General features: G+C 39.2%; 1 protein-coding gene across 12 annotated transcripts in view; it reads right to left on the reverse strand.

Annotated features, from left to right (window-relative positions):
* Positions 1-26,960, reverse strand: part of PBRM1 (polybromo 1) — a 104,980-nt gene that overhangs the window by 77,289 nt on the left and 731 nt on the right. For 5 of the 12 annotated variants that reach the window (XM_060111584.1, XM_060111575.1, XM_060111581.1 and 2 more), the window contains exons 2-10: positions 24,341-24,466; positions 22,533-22,685; positions 21,498-21,595; positions 16,408-16,555; positions 11,839-11,982; positions 9,185-9,301; positions 5,724-5,792; positions 4,628-4,726; positions 630-715 (exon numbers count right to left, since the gene is read on the reverse strand). In XM_060111584.1, the coding sequence (XP_059967567.1) occupies positions 630-715; positions 4,628-4,726; positions 5,724-5,792; positions 9,185-9,301; positions 11,839-11,982; positions 16,408-16,555; positions 21,498-21,595; positions 22,533-22,685; positions 24,341-24,388 (962 nt within the window). In that variant the 5' untranslated portion in view covers positions 24,389-24,466. The remainder of the gene's footprint in view (positions 1-629; positions 716-4,627; positions 4,727-5,723; positions 5,793-9,184; positions 9,302-11,838; positions 11,983-16,407; positions 16,556-21,497; positions 21,596-22,532; positions 22,686-24,340; positions 24,467-26,960) is intronic. The other 7 variants (XM_060111585.1, XM_060111576.1, XM_060111582.1 and 4 more) reach the window with 3 other exon arrangements.

Genomic DNA, 26,960 nt, shown 5'->3' on the forward strand with positions numbered 1-26,960 from the left:
CACCCCAGCCTTCAGCAACCACCACCCTGACCAGTCAGCAGCATTAAGAGAGGCAAGACCCTCCACCAGCACAAAGACTACAACTTGCTGAAGGCTCAGATGATGGTTAGCATTTTTAAGCAATAAAGTCTTTTTAAATTAAGGCATATACACTGTTTTTTTAGACCTAATGCTACTGCACATTTAGGTACAGTATACTGTGCATGTAACTTTTATATGCACTGGGAAACCAAAAAATTGTGTGACTCACTTTAGTGTGATATTCACTTTATTGCAGTAGTCTGGAAATGAACCTGCAGTATCTCCAAGGTATGCCTGTACATATATTTACATAGTACATGTTATATCTTTAATATACATTACACACAATATGATATACAATATATATGTATTTGTATAAGGCAATAAAAGTATACAGCAGTGTTAAGTCTTAAAAATTGTTTCTTTTTAAATAAAGCCCTTCAGCTGCAATGAAGGGACTGGGTAAGAGTTAACACTACTCTCTTCAGAATTATATTTTCAACTGTAAATATAATCTTGAAATGCAACATGCATCTTATTTTCTACTATACTGAGAAAATTTGGCAAATAATAAAGGTACAAGGATTTTAGACATTTTTTTAACCTACCTCATCCGAAGGCTTGACTTAGTCATTTCATGATGTTCAATTTCTGCCTTTTTCATATAAAATATTTTCTTAATAGAATTTGCATCCTGTTAAGATAAAATTACTTGGTTTAGAAAAAGTATAGAGAAAACGGACAGTTTAAAATGCCTGCAATCATGTACTGGACACTTTCTATGGCACTCCTTCCATCTGGAGTAGACTTCCATTCGATATCCAGAAAGCTGCATCCTCTAACCTTTCCACAAGCCTCCAAAACATCTCCATAATTAAATACAAGTTGAAAAGCCACCTAGCTCTTTCACAATTATTCAGGTAAGAGACAAAGACCTAATGCTGAACAGGGAAAAACAGGGGTGAAAATACAATGAACTCTACCTGTGTACACTAACCTTAAAACTGAAACAAAGGTACACTTCTAAGATTAAAGATTAGGCATGTAAATTTAGGATGAACATACTTGTTTAAATTAACAGCATATATCAAATCCAAGTTTCCCTTCTCTCCAAAATTTAGTTTAGGAAAATTAATCAGACCACGAAGTAAAATTCTTAACTGCATCAACAATTAGTACTACACTATTAAAATGTCCTATCGAGGATTAAGAATACGAGGATTTCATTTCTGATTTCCACTCAGTTTCTTAAAAAGATGCAAGATAAAAGTTAAAATTAACTACCAAAAGAAACTGAATCAGCATTCTGTAAATCTAAATGATTTTACTCCCAAAAGATTTTCTGACCATCCTTTGCTAAGTTCCCAATGATATATTATTAATTCTAGAAACTGCTACAAGCAACTGTCATTACAGTTCATTATGCAGAAGGACTACAAAACTTCTAGGAGAGAACTGCAAAGCAATGAAATAGTCATTTTACACTGTGTACTATACTACATAGATTGATTTTTATATCAGTGAGGTTTAAATGCAGGGACTACATCAATATTTAACTACAAAGTGGATCAAAAATAAACCTTGTCTGGCACAGAGAAAGGCATACAGATGAATGGATTAGAACCAAGAATCCAGAAATAAACCCATACATCTAGAGTCAACTGATTTTCAACAGGGTTGCCAAGACAATTCAATGGGGAAAGAATAGTCTTTTCAACATAAGGCGCTGGGACAAATGAATACCCCATGGCAAAAGAATGTGGACTCCTACCTCACGCCTACCTCATGTATATAAAAATTAATTCAAAATGGCTCAAAGATCTAAATGTAAGAGCTGAACTATAAAATTCTTAGAAGAAAACGTAGGTGTAAATCTTCACAGCCTTGGATTAGGTAATGGTTTCTTAGATATAAAAGTACAAGCAACCTAAGAAAAAACAGACAAATTGGACTGAACCAAAATTAAATACTTTATTAAAATTAAAGACTTGTTTTTTTTTTTTTTTTTGATGCACCACTCAGCATGAGGGATCTTAGTTTCCCGACCAGGGATGAAACCTGTGCCGCCTGCAGTGGAAGTGCAGTGTCCTAACCACTGGACTGCCACGGAATTCCCAAAATTAAAAACTTTTGTGCAGCAAACGATACTATCATGAAAATGAAAAGACAATCCATAGAATGGGAGAAAATACTTGTAAATCATATGTCTGGTTTAATGTCCAGACTATGTAAAGTACTCTAACAACTCAACTTTTTATTAAAAGACGGAAAACCCAATTAAAAAATGGGCTGAAGATCTGAACAGACTTCTTTTATTTTTTTAAAGAAGACATATGAATGGCCAATATGCACATGAAAAGATGTTCAACATCACTAATCATTAGAAAATGCTAATCAGGGAGTTCCCTGGTGGCCCAGTGGTTAGGATTCCGGGCTTTTACTGCCATGGCCTGAGTTCAATCCCTGGTGGAGGAACTGAGGTCACACAAGCTGCACGGCATGGCCCAAAAAAAAAAAAAAAGCTAATTAAAACTATAATGAGGGCTTCCCTGGTGGCGCGGTGGTTGAGAATCCGCCTGCCAATGCAGGGTACACGGGTTTGAGCCCTGGTCCGGGAAGATCCCACATGCTACAGAGCAGCTAAGCCTGTGAGCCACAACTACTGTGCCCACGTGCCACAACTACTGAGTTTGCGCTCTAGAGACTGCAAGCCACAACTACTGAAGACTGTGCACCTAGAGTCTGTGCTCCGCAACAAGAGAAGCTGCCCGGGGCATGGCAAGGAAGAGTAGTCCCCTCTCACTGCAATTAGAGAAAGCCCCGCGTGCAGCAATGAAGACCCAATGCAGCCAAAAATAAAATAAGATAAATAAATTAAAAAAAAAAAAAAAAAACCATAATGAGGGGGCTTCCCTGGTGGCGCAGTGGTTGAGAGTCCGCCTGCCGATGCAGGGGACACAGGTTCATGGCCCAGTCCGGGAGAATCCCACATGCTGTGGAGCAGCTGGGCTCGTGAGCCATGACCGCTGAGCCTGCACATCCAGAGCCTGTGCTCCACAATGGGAGAGGCCACAACAGTGAGAGGCCCGCGTACCGCAAAAAAAAAAGAAAAAAAAAAGAAAAAAAAAACCCATAATGAGATAGTACTTCATACCCACTAGAATGGCTATAATAAAAACAAAACCAAAAATAGAAACAAGCATTGGTGAGGATGTAGAGAAATTACACTTGCACATTGCTAGTGGGAACGCTGGTGCAGTGGCTTGAAAAACAATTTGGTGGGGACTTCCCTGGTGGTGCAGTGGTTAAGGATCCGCCTGCCAATGCAGGGGACATGGGTTTGAGCCCTGGTCTGGGAAGATCCCACATACCGCGGAGCAACTAAGCCTGTGCGCCGCAACTACTGAGCCTGCGCACTAGACCCCATGAGCCACAACTACTGAGCCCACGCACCCTAGAGCCCACGTGCCGCAACTACTGAGCCTGCATGCCTGAACTACTGAAGCCCACGTGCCTAGAGCCCGTGCTCCACAACAAGAGAAGCCCACACACCACAATGAAGAGTAGCCCCTGCTTGCCACAACCGGAGAAAGCCTGAGTGCAGCAACGAAGACCCAAAGCAGCCAAAAAAAAACAAAACAACAACAACAACAACAAAAACACAACAGTTTGGTGGTTCCTCAAAAAAATTAAAAATATAGTTACCATGTGGCCCAGCAATTCCATTCCCAGGTATGTATTCAATAAAAATAAAAATATATGTCTACATAAAAACTTATACATGGGGCTTCCCTGGTGGCGCAGTGGTGGAGAATCCACCTGCTAACGCAGGGGACACGGGTTCAAGCCCTGGTCCGGGAAGATCCCACATGCTGCGGAGCAACTAAGCCCATGTGCCACAACCACCGAGCCTGTGCTCTAGAGCCCGCGAGCCACAACTACTGAAGCCCGCGTGCCTAGAGCCTGTGCTCCGCAACAAGAGAAGCCACCACAGTGAGAAGCCCGTGCACCACAACGAAGAGTAGCCCCTGCTCGCCGCAATTAGAGAAAGCCCATGCACAGCAACGAAGACCCAACGCAGCCAAAAATAAATAAATAAATTTATTTAAAAAAAAAAACTTATACATGAATGCTCATAGCAGCATTATTTATAATAGCCCAAAAGTGGAAGCAACCCAATGCCTAGCAACTGATGAACGGGTAAATGAAACATGATACATACATTTAATTGAATACTATTTGGGAATAAAAAGAAATACATGCTACAAAATGAATACCTTGAAAACATGATGCTAAGTGAAAGAAGCCAGTCACAAAGGACCACAAATTGAATAATTCCATTTATATGAAATGTTGAGAATAGGCAAATTCACAGAGACAGAAAGTAGACTGGTGGTTGCCTAGGGCTAGGGAGGTTGGGAGGAAATGGAGAGTGACTGCTAATTCATTGTGGTGATGGCTACACAACTTGGTGAATATACTAAAAGCCATTAAATTATACACTTTGGGTAAAATGTATGGTATGTGAATTTTGTCTCAATAAAGTTGTTATATAAAAATATTGGTCTCTACTCTTATCAATGAAAGCAACAACAATAAAACTAACCTTGAATACTTGAGAACCAGGCTCATTATAAGTTTTGGCATTTTTTGCTAGGAGATCTATATCTTTGGCCATTGCATGAACACTCTTGTAGCTTCCATTCTATAGTAAACAACAAAATATAGCAGTTCCTCTTAAGCAACATGACCTTTAAAAAAAAAACCTCTACGTAATTTTAAACTGTCACCATATTTTAAGACTTCATTGGAAAGTATACGTGTGTCATCTTCTCTTTTATAAATTATTACTATGGTCCATTTACAAAACAGTTTTTGAGATAGGTAACAAAACCAGAGCTACACTATTCTCATAAAAACAACTTACACTTTTTAAAAAAATCAAAAAAGGTAAAAGTTATTTTATTTAGCAAACATATAGTGTTTACTGTGCCAACCACTGTTCTAAATGCTTCATGAATACTAATTCATTAAAGAGTATAGACTTTGGAGCCAGACTGTCTGGATTCAAATCCTAACTTTTCTCATTAGGTGATGACTCAGGCAAGGGACTTACCATCTCTGTGCTTCAGTTTTCTTATCTGTAAAATGGGAATAATAACAGTATCTACCTCATAGAGGTGTTTTAAGAATTAATTAGCTAACACATAGGAATTCTATCTAGGTGAGTGTTACTTGCTGCTATTACTGCTGAAGACACAGGGAGGGGGGCACTCAAAGAGAACAAAGTCTCTATTTTCACTAACCTTACACTCTTAATGTCTGTTGTAGGTAACTTTTACTCTGAGATATCCTAAAACTATTTGGAAGCAAATAAAAATAAACAACAAAGCTTTTGTTCCCAATGTACCTTTCACAATCAGAAATGGCGATGACCAATGTGCTTTAATTTTTGTCCTAAGGTCAAGATTTACTATGCCAATGAAAATTTTCCTTTCCTTCCACAGAAAAAAATGCAAAAGGGACGCGGTGTTTACTCCTTCAACGCTATACTCAGTAACATCTCTAATTTGTTTACATTATATTGCTAGTAACTCCTTACAGAGATACGTGCTTCTCTGTTTTTCTAAAAGGCCCTAAAAAATGACCACAGGCCAATCTGCCCTAAATTATGTTATTTTTACATATGGTCACTTTCATACCTGTATCCTCTGGGCAATGGTCTTGAGGTCTATAGGCTCCTTAATTATTGCATAATAGTCTGGATATTGCTGGAAGACAAAACCCAAGCATGCTTAATAAGTAAAAGTATCCAGCTAATGAGAAAACAAGGAAGTATACTGACTATCTGTTAATCAATTGAGCAGCTTTGTGAGATTAAGGCTAAAGACACCATTATACAGCATATTGTTTGTTATATTTGAAGCAGAAAGCATTTGATTTTTACAAGCTTTATGAGATACCCAACAGCATGTTGTAGGACTTTACAGTGAGTATTTGGTAATTATCATTATATAACTAATACACCACAATTTAATGTTTTTAAATTTTCTAAATTCACAGATCACACAATTTTAAATTTAAGATGCCAAGATATCTATGCCAGGAAATGAAGCAAAAGAACGTTTTTGAAGGGCTTATTATAAGCTCTTTTAATTTAGCAATCTAAATAGCACAATTATATCCTATTTCATATAAAATACTAAGGATCTACAAGAAGTCAGGTTGCAAGATTTGTTAGCTTCATGTCTAACTTAATGCTTCTACTTAGTCAAAATATTTCTTTTCAAAATAAAACACATTTTCAATGAAAATACATTAAAGAATCAAAGCAAAATTATAAACAATTTCTGATTTCGTATCAAATATTAGCTCAACAAAAGAAAAAGAGTTAAACATTTAGAAGAATATACTCGAAGGGTTTCACAAAGCCTGGAGTTCATTCACTGCCCTGAGTCTCTCCTACAGGTTTTATTCCTTGGAGAAAATAATTGAAGTCAACCAAAAATCAAAAGTTGGTCTCTTCAGTGGGGGACAAGTGTCGAGGAAAGTCAGACTGTGCTCTCCAGGCTCTTCCTACCTGTTCAAATCCTTGGAGCCCAAAAAACAAAAACAACAACAACGAGACCACAGCGTTCACTCAATTACTGGGCTAAAGGGATGATCTCATTTCGTCTGATCCCTCAGCTTACCCCTCTCTATTTTCTTAACCCTACTCCTTTCCTTCCTTAGATCAAACCCCTTGCCTGCCCCTTCTCTTCAACAATTCTACTTCTGAGAAACAATTCAGAAGACAAATTATGGCAGAGACGCCCAGGCTAGGGTACAGCATAAAGCAAGTTGTTGGCCCAGGTATTCCCAATCTACCTCTCCCACTTAGCCAGTCTCACTCAGGAAAGATTTATAAAGGAAAGAAAAGGAAAGACCTTCCAGGTCTCAGTCTTTGTTGTCTTTCAAACTGTCACACCCCAAGGGACCAATGGGAATCTGCTTTCCCATATCAACTCCTGCTGCATGGTGTCCCTGAAAACCCTCCCAGAATAGGGGAACTGAGTAGTAATGTTTTAGTCATCCAACTCACCCTTGATGGCTTGATCACTACTGATTGTATCATGCAGAGTAAGAATAAATCCTGAGTAAAGACTGTACTCTTTTCTTATTTCTTTATTGTGATAAAAAATACATAAAATGTACCATTTAACCTTTTTAAGTATACAGTTCAGTGGCTTTAAATACATTCACATTATTGTGCAACCATCACCATCATCCATCTCCAGAACTTTTCACCTTCCCAAACTGAAACTCCATACCCATTAAACTACAGCTATCCACCTTCCCCTCCTGTCATCCCCTGGAAATCACAATTTTACTTTTTCTCTCTATGAATTTGGCTACTCTAACTACCTCCTAAAACAGGAATCATACAATATTTGTTCTTTTGTGACAGGCTTATTTCACTTAGCATAATGTGTTCAGGGTTCATTCTTACTGCAGCATGGGTTAGAATTTCACTCTTCTTAAATGTTGAATAATAGTCCATTGTCTGTATATACTACATTTTATTTATTCATTCACATGTAGAGGAACACCTGGGTTGTTTCCACGTTTCAGCTATTGTGAATAATACTGCTATGAACATGGTTGTACAAATACCTCTTTGAGACCTTGCTTACACTCTTTTGGTATATATCCAAAGTAGAATTGCTGGATCATATGATAATTCTATGTTTCATTTTTGAAGAACTGTCTTACTGTTTTTTCTTTCCTTGAAATTTTAAATGTATGACCAATATAATCATTATATTTTTCTAATCAGATCCATGCTTAGGACAGCAGTGGTCAGATATGCTTTATTTCTAATGTTGTAATTGTCCTACAACTAGTCACATTGTAAATAACTAGTCTTGTTGATGACTGATGGGTAAAGCTGCATGCTACCTATCAGTCAACAAGCACTTCTTGCAAGCCTCTGACATGCTGGGTTCCAATTACGTGGCAGGGACACAAAAGAAAATATGTCAGCCCTTGTCCTTAAGAGTTAGATAAAAAAACGAAAATGGTCACAATGGAGTTAAGCATTATAGCAGAGTACTTCTAAAAGTATATCTTTATCTAGAAATATAAGAATGCAGAGGCCACAGAAATTTTTGTAGTTCCAAAGGCTAAAGTGGAACTTTAGCTATGTTAATCGCTTCTTGGATGTGAAGCCACAAGGGGTTCTAACACTTTTAAAGGGTTTCATTGGTCTAGAAACCCTCTTCCTCTTTGGGGTAGAACAGTACTTATTAGGTCTCTCTCTCTTCTTTATCACCAGACGATCAAAGAGAACTAAGAGAGGAAGAACTCATTTATCTTCCTCTCATTCTGTCTCCTGAGTAGAGAATGTGGCTTCTCTTTTATAAATAAAAGGCTTAGTTTAGCTGCTCATTTTATCTTTTTCTCCCCCCTCCCCTATTTGATCATTTAAGAATTACTAATCTTAGAAACAACCCAAATGTCCATCAACAAATGAATGGATAAACAAAAAGTAGTAATATGTGGTATATACATACAATGGATTCAGCCTTAAAGAGGAAGGAAATCTTGACACATACTACAACGTGGATAAACCGTGAATATACTACGCTAAGTGAAATAAGCCAGACACAAAAGAACAAATACTGTATGATACCTCTTAAATGAGGTATTTAGAGTAGTCAAATTCATAAAAGCAGGACTGTGGTTTCCAGGGACTGGCAGGAGAGAAAAGTGGAGAGTTATTGTTTAACGGGTAGGAAAATGAAAAAGTTCTGGAAATGGATGGTAGTGATAGTTGCACAATAATATGAATGTACTTAATGCCACTGAACTGTACACTTAAAATGGTTAAAAGGTAAATCTTATGTTATTGTATATTTTACGACCATAGAAACAAAAAACAAAAAGAATTACCAATCAAAAAAACAAAAACACAACTTAAAAAAAACCCACAATCTTTTGCTGAAGTAAAATGACAGAACATATCCTATGTGCTTACTGCTGAGACCATGAGGAGGATCTCTTGGCTATCTCCAATGCCTTGCATTAGCCTTACTTTATTTACTAAGAACAGAATTTCTTAAGTACTTAAAAAAATAAACCCAAAAAACACTTTAATCCACCTGTCTTCAACTTCATCACTTACCACTTTAGAAGGCAGTTTCTGAAAAAGTTCGCTAATGAGACGTCCTGATGGATTTGTGGCTACAACTATGGCTTCAAGAAGCTGCTCCAGGATCTCCTTCAAGTAACTTGGAGAAGACTGGGAAGAGGCGATTGTTAAGGAACGAGAGAGGCAAGAAATAAGTACCTTGGTGAGAGAAATCCAAAAATAAATGCTGATATTAAATAGCTTCTAAAATTTTACAGCTAATTCAAAAGAGCAACTTCTAAACAATACTTATTTTAAGTACAATTTTCAAGAATACCACAGAAATTCTCTGATGCTGGTCATGAGGGGTTATACTCCCACGACAGCATATTTGAAACTAATGAGGCCACTCATATTATTTCAGTAACTAAATCCTTTGAATCAGGTCCTTTTACTGAACTCTATTCACAGCAAACACTCCACAGTGAAGTTAAAGTGCCATATGTGTGAAATGATGGAAATGCATACCTTTCAAGGGTCTGAGTAACTGAGATGGAGAAAACGTGCCCCATGATACCTGCCCATTTCTGTATCTGCTGTTCACGTCTACTGAAATCTTGGTATTCTGGTGGAACAACTACATACTTCTGGAACTACATACTTTTAACTATGGGGTGCTCTGCCAGACCTAACAACCGAATTCAAGTTATATCAAAATTGAATGGAGGGCTTCCCTGGTGGCGCAGTGGTTGAGAGTCCGCCTGCCAATGCAGGGGACACGGGTTCATGCCCTGGCCCAGGAAGATCCCACATGCCGCAGAGTGGCTGGGCCCGTGAGCCATGGCCGCTGAGCCTGTGTGTCCGGAGCCTGTGCTCCGCAATGGGAGAGGCCACGACAGTGAGAGGCCCGCGTACCGCAAAAAAAGAAAAAAAATTTTTGAATGGAGATTAAGCCAACTGATGCAATCACTTCTGCTCTCCACACTGGCTGGCTTACTCCTACCTTAGTCACTGTTTCAATATGGGAAAAGATATGCCCCAAAGAGTAGGTGGCCAGGGAGGGTCTAAGTCTGAAGCCAGTTTCTACAGCAGCAGTCCCCAAGCTTTTTGGCCCCAGGGACTGGTTTCGTGGAAGAAAATTTTTCCACGGATTTGGGGGGGGTGGGTGGTCAGGCGGTAATGCGAGAAATGCAGAGGATGGTTCAGGTGGTAACGAGAGCAATGGGGAGCGGCAGATGGAAGCGTCGCTCGCTCGCCCGCCTGCCGCTCACCTCCTGCTGTGCCGCCCGGTTCCTAACAGGCCGTGGACCCCTGTTCTACAGTCAGAAATGGGATGTCTCAGTCAAGGTTTATATTAAATAGTACTTTAAGTCCAAACCATGTTTTGGGCATATAAAGGTTAATGGTTAATTCTGGTTTAAATCATAAAAGCACTAGTATTTTTGTCCTAATCCAACAGAAGTCTTATTTAGTAAAGTCTCAATTTTAAAGTCCAACATTAAGCCCAGAAGAGAGGGTACTGACATCTCTTGAGCCTACCAGCACAGCACCTGGCAAACAGACACGCAATAAATATTTAACATATAAGATATGTGATTAGCTGAGACTCCCCAACCACCTAAGCTTAGAGAAGAACCAAGATAACACTGATGAAAGCAGACGAAAATACTCGTATTTAAGTCATTTACTTACTAGTTAAAACATGACACCACAGAGTAAGCTTCAAAGAGGTGAGTTATGTCCTGCAGCCAAGATTCCTCTTCTCCCAACCCAACCAGCTACTTTGGAAAAATGTTGCAGGTGACAAAGGGAGCAGGGAGTATGAATGCATTCACATAACTTATTCTTTGGGTGTCTTACTATTTAGTTGCAGAAGAGAGATGCAATTCCTTTTACTGTTCTTTTTCCTCTTTTTAAACATGTGTGTTCATTCAGCAAGTATTTTTCAGTACCTACATGTCGCGCAGAGTTTAGATGCCAGAATAGGTGAACAAGGTAGTATCTTTTGTGGAGCTATCATTTTACTTGAGGAAGACAGAAAGTAAACACATAAACTAATTCTAAATACGTTATTTCACATATAGTGATAAAAACTATAGATCACAGAACAGAGTGGTGTGATGATGGGAAAGGAGGAGCACAGAGCAAACAATTTGACAGAGTGGTTAGGAAAGTCTTCTCCCAGTTTACATTATTTTAAGTGATGTTAGAATAATGCAGAAGACATAGTCACAGGCAGAGTCAAAGGAAGCGGAAGTAAGAGCAACTGCAAAATTCCAGAGGCAGGAACACACCTGGCATGTTCTAGGAACCAGCCTAACCCACAAAAATATTCCTAACTAAAGTGACTCCATCAACTTTCCAACTTTCAATCACAACACTGCCTACCCTTACAGAATATCTCAATATAGCAATACTGGACCAGTCCTTGATAATATGAAGATTCTCTTTAAAACTGAGCAGGAAATATGCATTAATGTAAGAGCAATTCATGAAAGCAACCATGCATGTTACATGTAGTGCAGGATGTCCTAGGATCCCTTGTAACTGGAGTGGGGCTCGCTGGCTGCGTGTCCCTTTACCCTCCCACTTACCAACACAACTGCACAGAAAGCCCATCTGCCCACTGGGGCCAAGAGAAATCACAGGCAGGGGCCTCATCCACCTCCCAGTAGTCTATCTATCACCTATTCCAGTGGCACACTTACTCCTTCGGTCACTGTGCCTTGATTGTCTTGCCCATCTTCATCATCATCTTCATCATCTGCTTCTCCTTTCTGAACAAACTCATTTCTTGTTCGAAGGTACAAATCCCAGAGTTTGCAAGCAGCTTTATATTCAGGAGAATCTGGCTGTACATTAGCAAAGAGAAGAGAAAAAAAATATCACTTTAGTATTTTATTGTAAATCAGTTACTACTTTTAAAGCATCCTGTTCCAGCAGATTGGTATTCTAAGACATAACTTTGAAAACTCTATTACAAATTAAAAAATTCTTACGAGTAAAAGATACATGGGCCTCAATTCCTCTTCTGAAGAACTATGTGTATGTTTTAAAGGCATTCTGGAATCAAATTATTTTATTTATTTATGCCCTATCTCATTACAGAAAGACTTGAAGAAAAAAATAAATGATTTGCTAAATAAAGGCTAATTATTACTAATACACTAAGAAAGGCAATTTAAAGGATAAGACCCAACTTAAGGGATACAAGACTAAAGGACAGAAGCTAATGATTGTCCTGATTATCACTTCTATTTTTAAACTATTTAACACCTTATTTGAATATTTTCTTTTCCTGAAGTACGGTGGGGATAAACTAACTAAAACTTTCCAGTAAGAACAATGCTGGGGGACTTCCCTGGTGGTCCAGTGGCTAAGACTCTGTGCTCCCAATGCAGGGGACCTGGGTTTGATCCCTGGTCAGGGAACTAGATCCCACATGCCACAATTAAAGATCCCGCGTGCTGCAACAAAGACCCCCCATGCCACAACTAAGACCCGGTGCAGCCAAATAAATATTAAAAAAAAAAAAAGAAAATGAATAATGCTGGATGCAATGTTAAACAAACAGTAAAACTTTAAAAATGTATCCATGTGCTGCCAATAAGGAGTAAGCAATGTTCATAAAAGCAAGAATAGAGTAAAAGCAGGAACCCGGATGAGCAAGAACACTGCCCTCACCTGAGGGCAGCTATAAGACAAGATAACCTAACCTTTAGTTTTCAAGCCTCCTTGAGGCTGCAAGGACAAGAGATAAAGGCCAGGGCCTGCCCAAAGCTGGGAATTCAAAGGCCATGGATGCAGTGTAACTGGGAATTCAAAACAATTCAGTTTCTCTGCTGCCAGGGAAAAGGAAGACTACCCACCTCAACCTCCACCCAGCTAAACTCATGGCACTGTGGAGAGAAGAGAGGCATGAGAGGAATCTCCTCTGAGAACTCTTCACCATAAGCTAGCCCTAACGAAGAGAGGCCAGGTGCCTGGGATAAGCAACAAATCTTCTCTAGATGAACCCAACTTCAATCTAAGCCTAAGTCTCCCTATAGATAAAGTTCCAAGAAATGTAAGCTCATAGTCAAAATTCATGAAACACACAAGAATAAGAATCACAAGAGGACTTCCCTGGTGGTGCAGTGGTTGAGAATCTGTCTGCTAATGCAAGGGACATGGGTTCGATCCCTGGTCTGGGAAGATCCCACATGCCAAGGAGCAACTAAGCCCACCCACCACAACTACTGAGCCTGCGCTCTAGAGCCTGTGCGCCACGACTACAGAGCCCACGTGCTGCAGCTACTGAAGCCTGTGCGCTTAGAGCCCGTGCTCCACAATAAGAGAAGCCACCACAATGAGAAGCCCACGCACCGCAACAAAGAGTAGCCCCCGCTTGCCACAACCAGAGAAAGCCCATGCGCAGCAACGAAGACCCAGTGCAGCCAAATATCAAAGGGAAAAAATAAAGAGTCACAAGAGAAAGCTAGCAGAAATGACAGCAAAGACACATGCAAATAATTCAGATATTGAATTATCTGCTACAGAATAAAAAATATGTTGAAAACGTTTAAAGAAATAATAGGATTGAAGACATAAGCAATCCCCCAAATAAAAACTACTTCGAAGACATAAGCAATCCCTAAAATAGAAACTACTTCGAAAATAAGAAAAATATAAACGTTAAAATGTAAGAACTCAATAGATTGGTTTAAGAGCAAATTTCAAAGAAAAATGTAAGAACTACGGGCTTCCCTGGCGGCACAGTGGTTAAGAATCCGCCTGCTAATGCAGGGGACATGGGTTCGAGCCTGGGTCTGGGAAGATCCCACATGCCGCTGAGCAACTAAGCCCGTGCGCCACAACTACTGAGCCTGTGCTCTAGAGCCCGTGAGCCACAACTACTGAAGCACGTGCACCACAACTACTGAAGCACGTGTGCCTACAGCCCGTGCTCTGCAACAAGAGAAGCCACTGCAATGAGAAGCCCGTGTACCGCAACGAAGATCCAATGCAGCCAAAAATAAATAAATAAAACAAATAAATTAAAAATATATATTAAAAAAAAGAAAAATATAAGAACTAAATATATTACCTAAAAAGCAATACTGACACAAAAAAGGGGACTACAAAAAGTTAAGAGAAATGGAAACCTAAGAGAGTTCTAATATAACATCCAGTCAGAGTTCTACAAGAAGAGAGAATGGGGAAAGGGCAATATACAAAGACATAATGGCTGAAAACTTTCCACAACTGATGAAAAATACCAACCCAAAGATTTAGAAAGATCTACAACTCCCAAATTCTATAATAATAAGATATTCATATCTAGACATATCACAGTGAAACTGTAGAATATAAAAGACATAAAGATACTAAAGATAGTTAGAAAGAAGACAGGTAACCTTCAAAGGAAATACAGTTATACTGACAGATGATTTCTCAACAGCAATACAAGAATGAAGAATAAAGACAGTAATATGTTTGTAAGTAAAAAAACTGACTATATAAAACAGTAACATTATTTTATAGGATTAAAAATTTATCACAATAGAAATAAAATACAAAACATCAATAGCATAAATAAAAAGATCAGAGTTACGTTATTCTAAGGTTTTGCATTATTTAGAAGGGCATTTAAGATACCGATATTTATTTATTTATTTGGCTGCACTGGGTCCTCGTTGCTGCACGCAGGCTTTCTCTAGTTGCAGCGAGTGGGGGCTATTCTTCATTGTGGTGTGTAGGCTTCTCATTGCGGTGGCTTCTCTTGTTGTGAAGCATGGGCACTAGGCGCACGGGCTTTAGTAGTTGTGGCATGCGGGCTCAGTAGTTGTGGCTTGCGGGTTAGAGCACAGGCTAAATAGTTGTGGCACATGGGCTTAGTTGCTCTGTGGCATGTGGGATCTTCCCAGGCCAGGGCTCGAACCCGTGTCCCCTGCATTGGTAGGCAGATTCTTAACCACTGCACTACCAAGGAAGCCCCAAACTCTACACTTTAAAAGAGTGTGTGAATTATATCTTAATTAAAGAAAAAATATATACACACAGCATTAAGAATAAATCTAACATTTTTGCAGAATATTGATGAAAAAAACATTTAAAGCTTTGCTAAAAAGACAAATGAATGAAGACATACCAAATTCACAGACTGGAATAATCAACATCACAATTATGTCAATTCTCCAAAATACAATCTACAGAGCCAATGCAATTCCAATACAAATTCAAACAATCTTTTTGGTGTTTGTTGACTTAACACACTAATATTAGAACATATAAAAATAATCAAAACAGTTTCTTTGCCAGATAAAGAATTATAAAGCCATAGAAATTAAGGTAGAAATAGAATAGCCCAGTTTTACATAAGCTGGCCAGAACAAAAGGAACAGAATAAAAGGCCACAAAGAGACCCATGAGCACATGGAATCAATGCCAGCACTAACACCACAGACAAACGTGAAGCAGATGACCATTTCAAGGTGCTGCTTATACCTGTGGGAAAAAAATAGATCCCTGCCTCAGAGAAGACAGAACAATCAATCCCAGCTGCACTAAAGGCTTATATACAAAAGACAAGACTATTAAACTTTTAGAAGAAAATAAGAGAATATCTTTATAATCTTTGGGCAGGAGAGATTTCTGAAACAAGATACAAAGAAGGATAAAACCACAAAGTTAAAGACTAATAAATCTAACTATATTAAAATAAAAAACCTTCTGTTCATCAAAAGACACCACAGGGACTTCCCTGGTGGTCCAGTGGGTGGGACTCCACGCTCCCAATGCAGGGGGCCGGGGTTCGATCCCTGGTTGGGGAACTAGATCCCACATGCATGCCGCAACTAAGAAGTCCACATGCCACAACTAAAGATCCTGCATGCTGCAACCAAACATGCCGCAACTAAGACCTGGTGCAGCCAAAATAAATACATAAATATTAAAAAAAAAAAAGACACCACAAAGAGTGAAAAAATAGCCAAATGGTGGGAGAAGATATTTGCAACACCCATAACCAAAAAAAGGATTAATATCTAGAACAAAAAAATTTCTGAAATATGAAAATGACAAACAACCCAAAAAAGAAACAGGCAAAAGATTTGAGCAGACACAGAAGAAACAAGAATGGGTCATAATCATATTAATCTTCAGTTTTCTTTACTAACAAGAGAAATGAAAACTCAAACTACCAAATGAAAAACCACTACTTATCTAGCAGCCTGATAAATATTAAAAAGCCACACAATTATCAAATTGGATGTCTTCCAAATTTAATGCTTTCTTACCTTATAATAGGCCTTTGCATTGTTAAAAAGCAACTGGAAGTCAGCAGTCAGCAGATTAACATCATCATACTCTTCCATTTTTAGTTTCTGTTGGATTTTCATCAAGTCAATGGGCTGAGAAACCACTTCATAATAGTCTGGTTGATTTCTGTCAATAATTTAATGTTTTTTAAAAAGATATTTATTAATCAAAAGCCCATAAAAAGTTATGTCTCAAAACTCTGTGGTAATGTCCAATACTCCAAGTGACAGAACATACTAGATGTACTCTCATTACCGGAACTGAGAGGGAATAACAAAAGCAAGACGAATATGCATGCCCTTTTCAAAATACATATTGGTGATACAGAAACCTAAATTAACATCTGTGATAGTCTTTTATATGCTAAATATTTAAGATTTATGGCACCAACACTAAAACGATGTCAATGGTATCTCCTGCAAATGAAAATGACTTACCTTTCATGGGGTTCAATAATGGCTGAAAACAGGTATGTTCCAAAGCTCTTTATAAAATTACGAAATGGATTATCTTTCTTCAGGTAGTGACCACAGAACTTTCTCTGCCAAGTGCTATCAAGTGCCTAGTATATATGCTGCTCTAACATCAAGTACTAAAGTTACAAAAGAGAAAGATGAGGCCCTTGGCACAAGGAGCTTACCAAAGATAAAAGGGCATAAGACATGAACAAACATGACAAAACAAAAAAGGCATGGGAATGATAAACAGAAAATTAAGGATAGTGGTTATCTCTTGGAGAGGAGGGGACCTTTAAAGGTAGTTACAATAATTTCTTAAGTTGGGTTTTGGTTCATGGATGTTTATTATTATTCCTTCTGGCTTTTTTTCAAATGGAGTTCCATGAGACAAGTAAACCTTCTGCAAAATTATCTAAGCAACTATTTTTCACAATTCTTCCTCAGGGGTAGATAAAACTCATCCTAGATGTGTAAAAGGGTAAGTTACTACATATGAAGAATGTTGTCATTAAGGTTTTAATCTCTCCTGGGACACTGGCTGACATGTTTTAGCCATGTATGTATGATATATTTAATTTTTTAAAACTTTTTGCTTTAACATAAAAATTGTAAGAATAGTACACAGAATGTTTTTTCTGAACCATCTGAGAGTAAGCTGCTGAAGAGTTGTGTGTTTTTCCTACAAAAAAGGACCACAGTTCAATCATCAAAATCAGAAAATTCACTTTGATACAGTCTCACCATCTAATCCTCAGAACCCATTTATATTTTGCCAACTGTTCCAAAATTGCCCTTTATAGCAAAAGGATCAATGTGAATCATGCTGCATTCAGTTATGTTTCCTCAGTTTCCTTCACTCTGAAACAGTTCCTTAGTCTTTCCTTGACTTTCATGATCTTAATACTTTTTTTTTTTTTTTTTTTTTGCGGTACGCGGGCCTCTCACTGTTGTGGCCTCTCCTGTTGTGGAGCACAGGCTCCGGATGCGCAGGCTCAGCGGCCATGGCTCACGGGCCCAGCCGCTCTGCGGCATGTGGGATCTTCCCGGACTGGGGCACGAACCCGCATCCCCTGCATCGGCAGGCGGACTCTCAACCACTGTGCCACCAGGGAAGCCCCAGATCTTAATACTTTTGAAAATTATACGCCAGTTATTCTGTAGAGTGTCCCTTAATCTGGGGCTGTCTCTTCTCCTGATGAATAAATTCTGATGATGCTATATTCATCTCACTGTATTCTATCAGGTGGCGCTTGATTTCAACTCATGCCACTACTTAGATGAGGTTGATTTTGGTCACTTGATTATGGTCTGCCAAGTTCTCAACTGACCAAGTTACTCTTTTACTCCTTGTACTTTATGGAAAGGTAACTCCAGGCTATGTAAAAGCCTGTAACACGGCTACTGTCCAAAACCCCTACCCCATACCCCCACCGCTTGTCTCCCTTGCAGATTCCTATCTTGCTCAGCTTCACCTAATGACTGTGAATTCTCCAGGAAGGGAAAGGAAGAAGAATAAATTAAGTTTTTAAACCCTTATCAACTACTTACGATTTTAGTGAACTATAAAAAGTACAAGGGGGGCTTCCCTGGTGGCGCAGTGGTTGAGAGTCCGCCTGCCGATGCAGGGGACACGGGTTCGTGCCCCTGTCCGGGAAGATCCCACATGCCGGGGAGCAGCTGGGCCCGTGAGCCATGGCCGCTGAGCCTGCGCGTCCGGAGCCTGTGCTCCGCAACGGGAGAGGCTGCAGCAGTGAGAGGCCCGCGTACCGCAAAAAAAAAAAAAAAAGTACAAGGGGATAAAAGGAGTATTCAATCTGCTATTCAAAGAAAGTGTAAGAACATAAAGGTCTCAGTGAGTAACAACAAAGGCCCACCCAGGCCTAATATCAATGTTGTCAGTGGTACCAAGGGACTTTCTCAGAGTGAGCATTAGGGCTTTGTTAACTTGCTATCCTAGATGGCTCTCTCCGCCTGGGCCTGATGGGCCATAGTCCACTGCTCCTTGCTAAAGCTGGGCCTCAGCAGCCTCTCAGGCTTGGGGGATTATCTGTAGAAAATTGACAACGCAATGAGGACACATACCTAGAAAGGACATTATCTCCCAGAAGCTCTGCTAGGGGGTTGCTCACAAACATTTTCAGAATTGCCATATAGAAAAAAAGGTCAGGATCCTAACATTTCACTCTATCTAATGTGGTCAAAACAAGGTCCCCCAACTTTGAAAATGAAATAGCTCTAACTGATTTTTCCCACTTAAATCAACATACAGAAAAGCATAGAAAAGTAAAAACTGTCCCTATTCATCCAGAGTTAAAAGCACTATTAATATTCTTCCAGGGCTTCCCTGGTGGCGCAGTGGTTGAGAGCCCGCCTGCCGATGCAGGGGACACGGGTTCGTGCCCCGGTCCGGGAAGATCCCACATGCCGCGGAGCAGCTGGGCCCGTGAGCCATGGCCACTGAGCCTGCACATCCGGAGCCTGTGCTCCGCAACAGGAGAGGCCACAACAGTGAGAGGCCCGTGTACAGCAAAGAAAAAAAAAAAAAATATATATATATATATATATATTTCTTCCAGACTCTGTGCACACATACACACACACATAGGATTGTGAAGTATATGTCTTAAGAGCTTTTCTCTTTCAACAATAGGTGAGGGCACCCTGCCATAATATGGCCACAGAATAGTCAAAGCATAACTAAGAGTTTTAACCAGAAAAGTGAGAAACACTCTGCCTGATGTGCAGAGCCTGCTGGCTACCCCTAAACCTATTTTGCCTCCTTCCCAAGATGACAGCATTCTAAGCTCCTGCCTGGGTACTAAAGGCCAAATTCTTAGCCACGTTGCAGCTAAGTTCTGACCAATGCAAGAGCTGAAATGTACCATGTCCAGGTCACATCCTAATATGTTTCTTTTTTCCTATGGGCCAGAAGGTAGTTATGGTGGTGAGCCATCTCAGACCATGCAGACAAGGGCGATACCCCAAGCACAGCAGAATAAAAAGACAAGACAGTATCTCAGCCCCGAAGACCTCACAGAATAGGACCTGTACATGAGAGAAAGCAATTGTTCTTGTTTCAGCCATTGTTAATTTGGATGTCCTAGTACAAGCAGCCTAACATATTAATCAAAACAAAGTCTCAAAAAGAGATTCACAATTGCATGGCTCTGAGTAGTACTTCTTCCCACAAGCTCTTGAGAAAACATGCATTCCACAGAGGAGGAGCAGAGATGCAGGCAGGCACAGCACTGGAGGGAAGGCAGCAGTGCTCCTGAAGTACTGCGTCATGGAGGCTAGAAGACAGTGTTCCAGCACCAAAGGCCTGTATTTTCTGCCCCTCAGCTGGTGGAAAGCAGGCAGCAGAGGGGCAGTTCTTTTCCATGAGGTGCTTGTGTACTACAATATGATGCTGCTTCTCTATACAACATACTGGTTAAGAGCACAGGCTTTAGAATCAGAAAAACCTGAGTCTGAATTCTGGTTATCCTCAATAGTTCTGAGAACTTGTACAAGTTGTCATCTATAAACTGTGATAACAATACTGCTCAGGTTTAAACAAGATGAGGCCTGGAAAGCACTTAGTACTGTGTCTAGCATGTAGTAAGCAATAAATATGGGCTTTTATTAACAAATGCTAATTAAATGACAACCTTCAAAAGATTGTTACTGATAAACTAACTGAAATCTGGAGAGGGATTTCATTAAAAAAAAAACTCTTATTTTTTTGCATGACTAATTTACAGAGCTCTCCTCATTCAGGATGATGACACTACATCCTTGGTGGCTCTGCTCTTTGGAGTGAGAGGTTTGCCTTCAGATCAACCTAGAGCTTGTTGGCTTCCCATTGAGGCATCAACATTCATGAATGGATCTAAATCTTTAATTAACTCATTGTATTAGTTTCCAATTGTTGCTCTAACAAATTACCACAAAATTAATGGCTTAAAACAACACAAATTTATTTTAGATAGGTAGGTAGATAGATAGATCCTAGTGGTTCTGATTCTTTGGAGAACCCTGACTAATATGGTCTTCCAATTTCATTCTTCTTTTTCAGGATGGGTTTTTTTGTTTCTGCAAAAAATTCTGTTGGGATTTTGTTAGGTTTTGCATTGACTCTGTGGATTGCTCTGGGTAGTATTGGTATCTTAACAATATTAAGTTCTCCAATCCAAGAACGTGGGATATCTTTCCATTTATTTGTGTTTTAATTTCTTACAGAAGTGTATAGTTTTCACTGTAAAGTCTGTCACCTCGTTGGTTAGGTTTATTCTTTAATCTCCTTTTTGGATTGTTCACTGTTAGTGTATAGAAATGCAACTGATTTTTGTGTACGTTGGTTTTGTATCTTGCAACTTTGCTGAATTCACCTATTACTTCTAAAAGTTTTTTAAAAACAATCAAGACTGTAAATTTTATGTTGTATGTTTTTTACAACTAAAATATTTTTCTTTAATTAAGACAAATTTTTTTTTAAATGTGCTTCGCTATACCTAGACAACTGAAACTAAAATCTAGACCCCAGTATCATCTAAGCCATTCCTTCCAAAGGAAAACTCAATTATTAAACACTTTCAACTTGGATCTGGGACCAAACCCCTCCCACTCACCTTCGCTTTGGTGCCCTAATGAAGAGCTCACAGAGAAGCCTGCCCTGCTCATCCTTATAGTCTCGGATGGTGTTGTAGAGTTCATGGCACACGGCAATCTACACATAGGAAAAGGAGAAAAATCACCAGAAGAGTGAACAGAAAGTCAGTGTAGGGGTTCTTAAAAAAAAAACAAAAACAAAATATAAAAGGCCAGTAGAGAACGATGAATCCCCAAATTCCCACATGGGAACCCAAGTCTAAAGTATGCTGACAGTATCTCTCCTTATTTAAAATCATTTAAATGATTAAATCTTTCATCAGAATATGTTACTGTTGATTTTCTTTTCCTTTAAACAAAATTAGTTCATATCACTCTTGTTTAAAAATCATCCAATAGAGGGCTTCTTACCAGTCAGAGAATAAAATCTAAACTCCTAACACAGAGTACGTAGGGTATACTCTGGCTGGGCAGACTTTGCCAGTTTCCTTCTCCCTCTTGACCATCTCTCTGTAATCATAACCCATCAAATCCACTCCCAATCCAGCCCCTCTGCCTGGAACACCCTTTCCCAGTGCTCTGCAGGGCTGCTGCCTTCTGATCACAGAGAAATCTTTCCTGAAGGTATGGGCCAAAACAGCCCATATCATCCAAACTTTTCTTCTTAGCACTCAACATTAGCTGAGGATACTTTATTATTTATTTGTTCATCTGTTTACATTCTGCTTCCCCAACAGAAGCATCTAAGCTCCATGTGAAAAACTAGCTTGTCTTACACATAGCTTTATCCCAATCACCACAACAGTGCTTGGCACATGACAAGCACACATTTACTTGAATGACTATATAATGTAACAAAAATGATATTCTTTATTATTTCATAATATTAAATTACACTATTACTGTAAGACTTCCGGCTAAGTGTATACTTTTCATGTTAAGAATATCAAGCCAGAGGAAAAAGAAGCTGAGAGGCCTTGCATCTTAACTGCTTATCATTAAAGGAAAGGTAGGGAATTGTGCAGAAGGCAGAAACTGTGATCTGAGCTACTTACAGGGTCTACAGTCGGAAGATTGGAAAGTCTCCTCCTTTTCCTGCTTGGGCCTGGCGTGGACACAGAATGGTGCCCATCATCAAAGTCTCCGCTGACACTACTGGAAGGGGAGGTAGCTCTTCTTCTCTTGGAACCCATGGAATCCAACTTCTTCTATAAGAAATAATTAGCCATGTTCTTACACTGAATTTTATACTCTGCCACCAAGCCCTCAGTTGGCCACTTGCCACAAAGCTTCTGGTTCACTTAGGAGAATATTTTCACTGTTTCAAAGAAGCTTAACTATGTTTTTTTCAATGCAAGTCCTGGACCTTGCTTTAGCCCCTTCACTTACCAGAATGCTACACTTTCAACTTGGATGGGACAAATTCAGCAACAGTATACTCATCTGTATTTACCAATTTTGAATGACTCAACCACTTCTGGCCCCAAATTCACCCTGGACTGGAATTTGGAAACCCACATATAACGGTACACCCACATATAATGGTGTGTTGGAGGTACTGATCCCTCAGCCCCTGAGGCAGTTAGGCAGGCCTCAGGGACAGAGTCCCTAAGGTGGTCACCTCTGGAGTCAGCAGCCTCATCTGTTTTCCCCAGTGTTTCTTATGATTATGATCACTTTCCAGGTGGGCCAGGATGTTGGAAAAAAACAAAAACCAAAAAACAGGAAGCAGACCCTGAGGCAAATTAGTGCAAAAGGGTAAGGGGACAGAGGATTAACCTTCTAGCATTTTAGATGTACCCTAAAATTAACACACTGAAAATGAATTTTCTCCATTCATTAAAGAAAGACCCACAAGACATACTCCAGAAAACACTCAACATACTTGCCAAAGTAGCAAAATTGCATTTTGAAACTTTTCTGTCAATCCAGACTAACCTCCTTTTCAGTTATGAGGTACTCTATCTCCATGAATCCACAGCTTTACATTTCAGTAGATGATCTTGAAGAGCACCCCAGAAGTGAGGTTTTAGGCCCTCCTTGGCCTCCCAGAAACATGTAAATATTTGCTCTAAGTTTTAGGCAGGCTGCTAAGCAATCTTAACACAGCTTTACAAATATATATATATTTGACTATAACACAAGAAATGCAACCACTGAAATGATCTGCTACAGCTAGAGGGTAAGGGTGCATACCTGAGAAAGTCCTACAATGCTTATACAATTTAAAAACAGTATCAAATAGCATATTGTGATTTCACAGGCCTTTCTCTAAAGCAAAAAGAAAAAACTGATCCCAGTGTCACTCATCAACATTCAATTTCAGGAAACTAAGACACCAGCAGCTGAAAGAATGGGTTGTCAGTAGTATGGAGAGAAAAATTGGGGATCTCCAGAAAACAGAAAGCAGGAGCAAAACAAACCAATAAATAAAAAATTCTGGTAACCAACTAACAAACAAACTAAGTCTCTTATCTCTTCCTCTGAATTACAGTCCACATGGTGTTTAAAAACAGAGCCTAATATGATGATGTTCCTTCCTCTAGGACTTGGTTTGTTATACAGTGTATTAGTTTGCAATCGGCCACAAATGGCTAAAGCTTCAAAGGGCTTAGGCCAAGGCCAGCCAACTTTTGTTGATTTTTGTTTGTTTTATAAAAGGCTGATAAACTGGTGTCAATTCATTAAAATGAAGAAACTAAGGACCAAGCTTTTGTAAACAATCTATGACAAGGACACAAGTGAATCTGATGAACATAAGGCAGGAATCTTTACGAAAAGGTTAACAAAATTTAAGAAAGGTGGACGGGAAAAGGCAAGGAAGGACAGAAAAGGGAAAGGGTGTAGATGATCAGTAATTTACCAGCTTTACCAGAGCACAACCAGCTCCTCGAAAAGCCAGTCTCCTCATTATGTCTGAAGGCCAAGTGAAGCCAGTGGGAGAAGGCAGGGCTTTAGAAGTGCTGATTCAGTGTTAATATATTCAAAACTGAAAGAGAAGAACAAGACAGAGACAGGGGAAATAAAAAGAAGGGTCAAAGGAGTAAAAATGAGTACGAATAGACAGAAAACATTCAAGCAGAACTGCTAAAGATAAGAGATCTGGAGAAAATAGGCATATCAGTTTTCTTGCGCCAATCAAACAGCTGCAAAGGCTCAGGCACTAACAGTACCTGACATTTCTTCCATTTTAAAACCAAATGCTTTTCACATGCATAAAGATGCCTCACTGAGGTTCCCCTTTACTCACACGGAATGACTGTCAATTCCAGGAACGAAGCATGCCTGCCCAACTGCCCCCTAGTCAATAAGAGCAGAGTTCAATCACAGAGCTGGAATGTAGAGTGAACACATGTGGAAGGCTCACATGTGACAGCAAGTGTTACCAAGCTGGAACAAACCAAGAATGGCTCATGTGAGCAGAGTATGGAAAACTCCTCCCCACCAAAAAAATTCAGAGAAAGACATTTCTCTCCAAAAGTCCTATCAGCACTGAAAAGATATCACATACAACTTTAGAAAGGTTACAAAAAAAAAAAAAAAAAAAAGCCTTCGACCATTTGGCAGGAGGTCAAAATTACTTTTATAAATAATCCGCTGAAAATCAAATGACAAAAAATGTAAATCACTGGAGGGGGGGATGTTTAGACCACACAATATCCCAAACTCTTTGACTCATTAATTTACTTTGATAAGAAAAAAAAGATTCAACTTAAGGATAATTTTCGAATATTTTCTCATCCAAGGAACACATTTTAACATGTATTTTGGAAGTTTGGCTAGAAAGGCAATGTGGCCAGGTGGGTGGGAGGAGCAACAGGACCTGAGTTTAGAAGACCAGGATAAGAGACCCAGGTCTTCCATCTCTATGTTTGATGTTGCTTGAGTCACAACCTCTCAGATCTGTTTCTTCATTTCTAAAATGAGAACAGTAGTGTACATATCCCCCCTGGATTGTTATGACAGTGAAAAATGTACGTGAAATCACTTTGAAATGTCAAAACACAACAAAAATGTTAAGTTTTCACTCTAGGATTGCACGCTGTCTTGGGCACAGGAACAGCACTTTATCCATTTTTGTAGCCTGACTTATAGCATAGTTTCAGTGATCAACTTATCTATTTAATAAAACATATTAAAAGTGCACTTAAGTGAGATATTAAAAAAAGTTTGCATAGTTTCAAAGGCCTGTGAGCATCCATTCAGTGATTCTTTTTCTATAAAGAGAAAAGATTCTGAAACTTAGTTACAAGTTTTTAAATGGCACTGATTACAGTCAGATGTCCAAAACTCTAACAACCAATGATAAATTACAGTAGACAGTAAAGAATAACTTTACAATGTGCAACTGGGAAAATATTTACTCAGTATAGCCAAATAGTACATATATATATATATATATATATATATATATATATATATATATATATACTTTTTTTTTTTTTTTTTTTGCGGTACGCGGGCCTCTCACTGCTGTGGCCTCTCCCTTTGCGGGGCACAGGCTCCGGACGCACAGGCTCCGCGGCACGTGGGATCTTCCCGGACCGGGGCACGAACCCGTGTCCCCTGCATCGGCAGGCGGACTCTCAACCACTGCACCACCAGGGAAGCCCCAAATAGTATATTTTGACAGTTTACAGACTTTTAGTACTCTCCTGTATTTCTAGTATTTCTTAGTACTGTAATACACGTTTAAAACAAAAATTTTGGAAAACAGAAGATTCAAAAGGGGAAAAAATCTCTTATAATCCAACTTCCCAGAGAAAAAGCACCCTTAACGTTGGCGTTCACAGCTTTCAGTATTTATTCTATGCCTTGGTTGCCTTTCTTTTTAAAAAAAAAAAAAAGCATGAACAAGCCACATGTATTATGTTGCAGCCTGTGTTTTAACTTAGGGAATATTCTCCCAATTCAGTGTTCTCTCACATGATGCTGGATGCCTTGAGAGTAGTCTATCATACAGATAGCAATTTACTAATCTTGGCGATTTGCATAGAATATGAATATTTAAGATATTCTGTACACTCCCAAAGCCAAAGAAAGTGGTCAAAGCCCTTCTATTTATCCACACATATTTATTGCTGATTTGACATACTTCTTCAAAAGATACCTTCCAATCTTCCTTTGGATCTAAAATATGGGCAATCTGTTAACAGGTGATATGGCAGAAATTATACTACTCTTTTGTATTGAGTCCAATTTGCTTTTGAATTATACTTGGGAAAAGAGCTCACGACTAACTGGAAAAAAATACCTTGAAATCATTTTTGAGGAGTCTTAGTTTGTTGGAAAATAAGTTAATAAAAATGCTTTACTTCAACATATGTTTCTATAATTGTAGTAATAATTTCTATATCCACTATACCGAGTATTTGTCATTTGCTTTTCAGGAATTCTTCTACATTTTTGCCAATCTTTCTTCCTCTTTAGGTCACCAATTTCTACCCTGCAATAACAAAACTATGCTTCTTTCTCAGTAAAAA

Source organism: Mesoplodon densirostris, chromosome 10 (assembly GCF_025265405.1).
Source record: "Mesoplodon densirostris isolate mMesDen1 chromosome 10, mMesDen1 primary haplotype, whole genome shotgun sequence".
Classification (NCBI taxonomy): domain Eukaryota; kingdom Metazoa; phylum Chordata; class Mammalia; order Artiodactyla; family Ziphiidae; genus Mesoplodon; species Mesoplodon densirostris.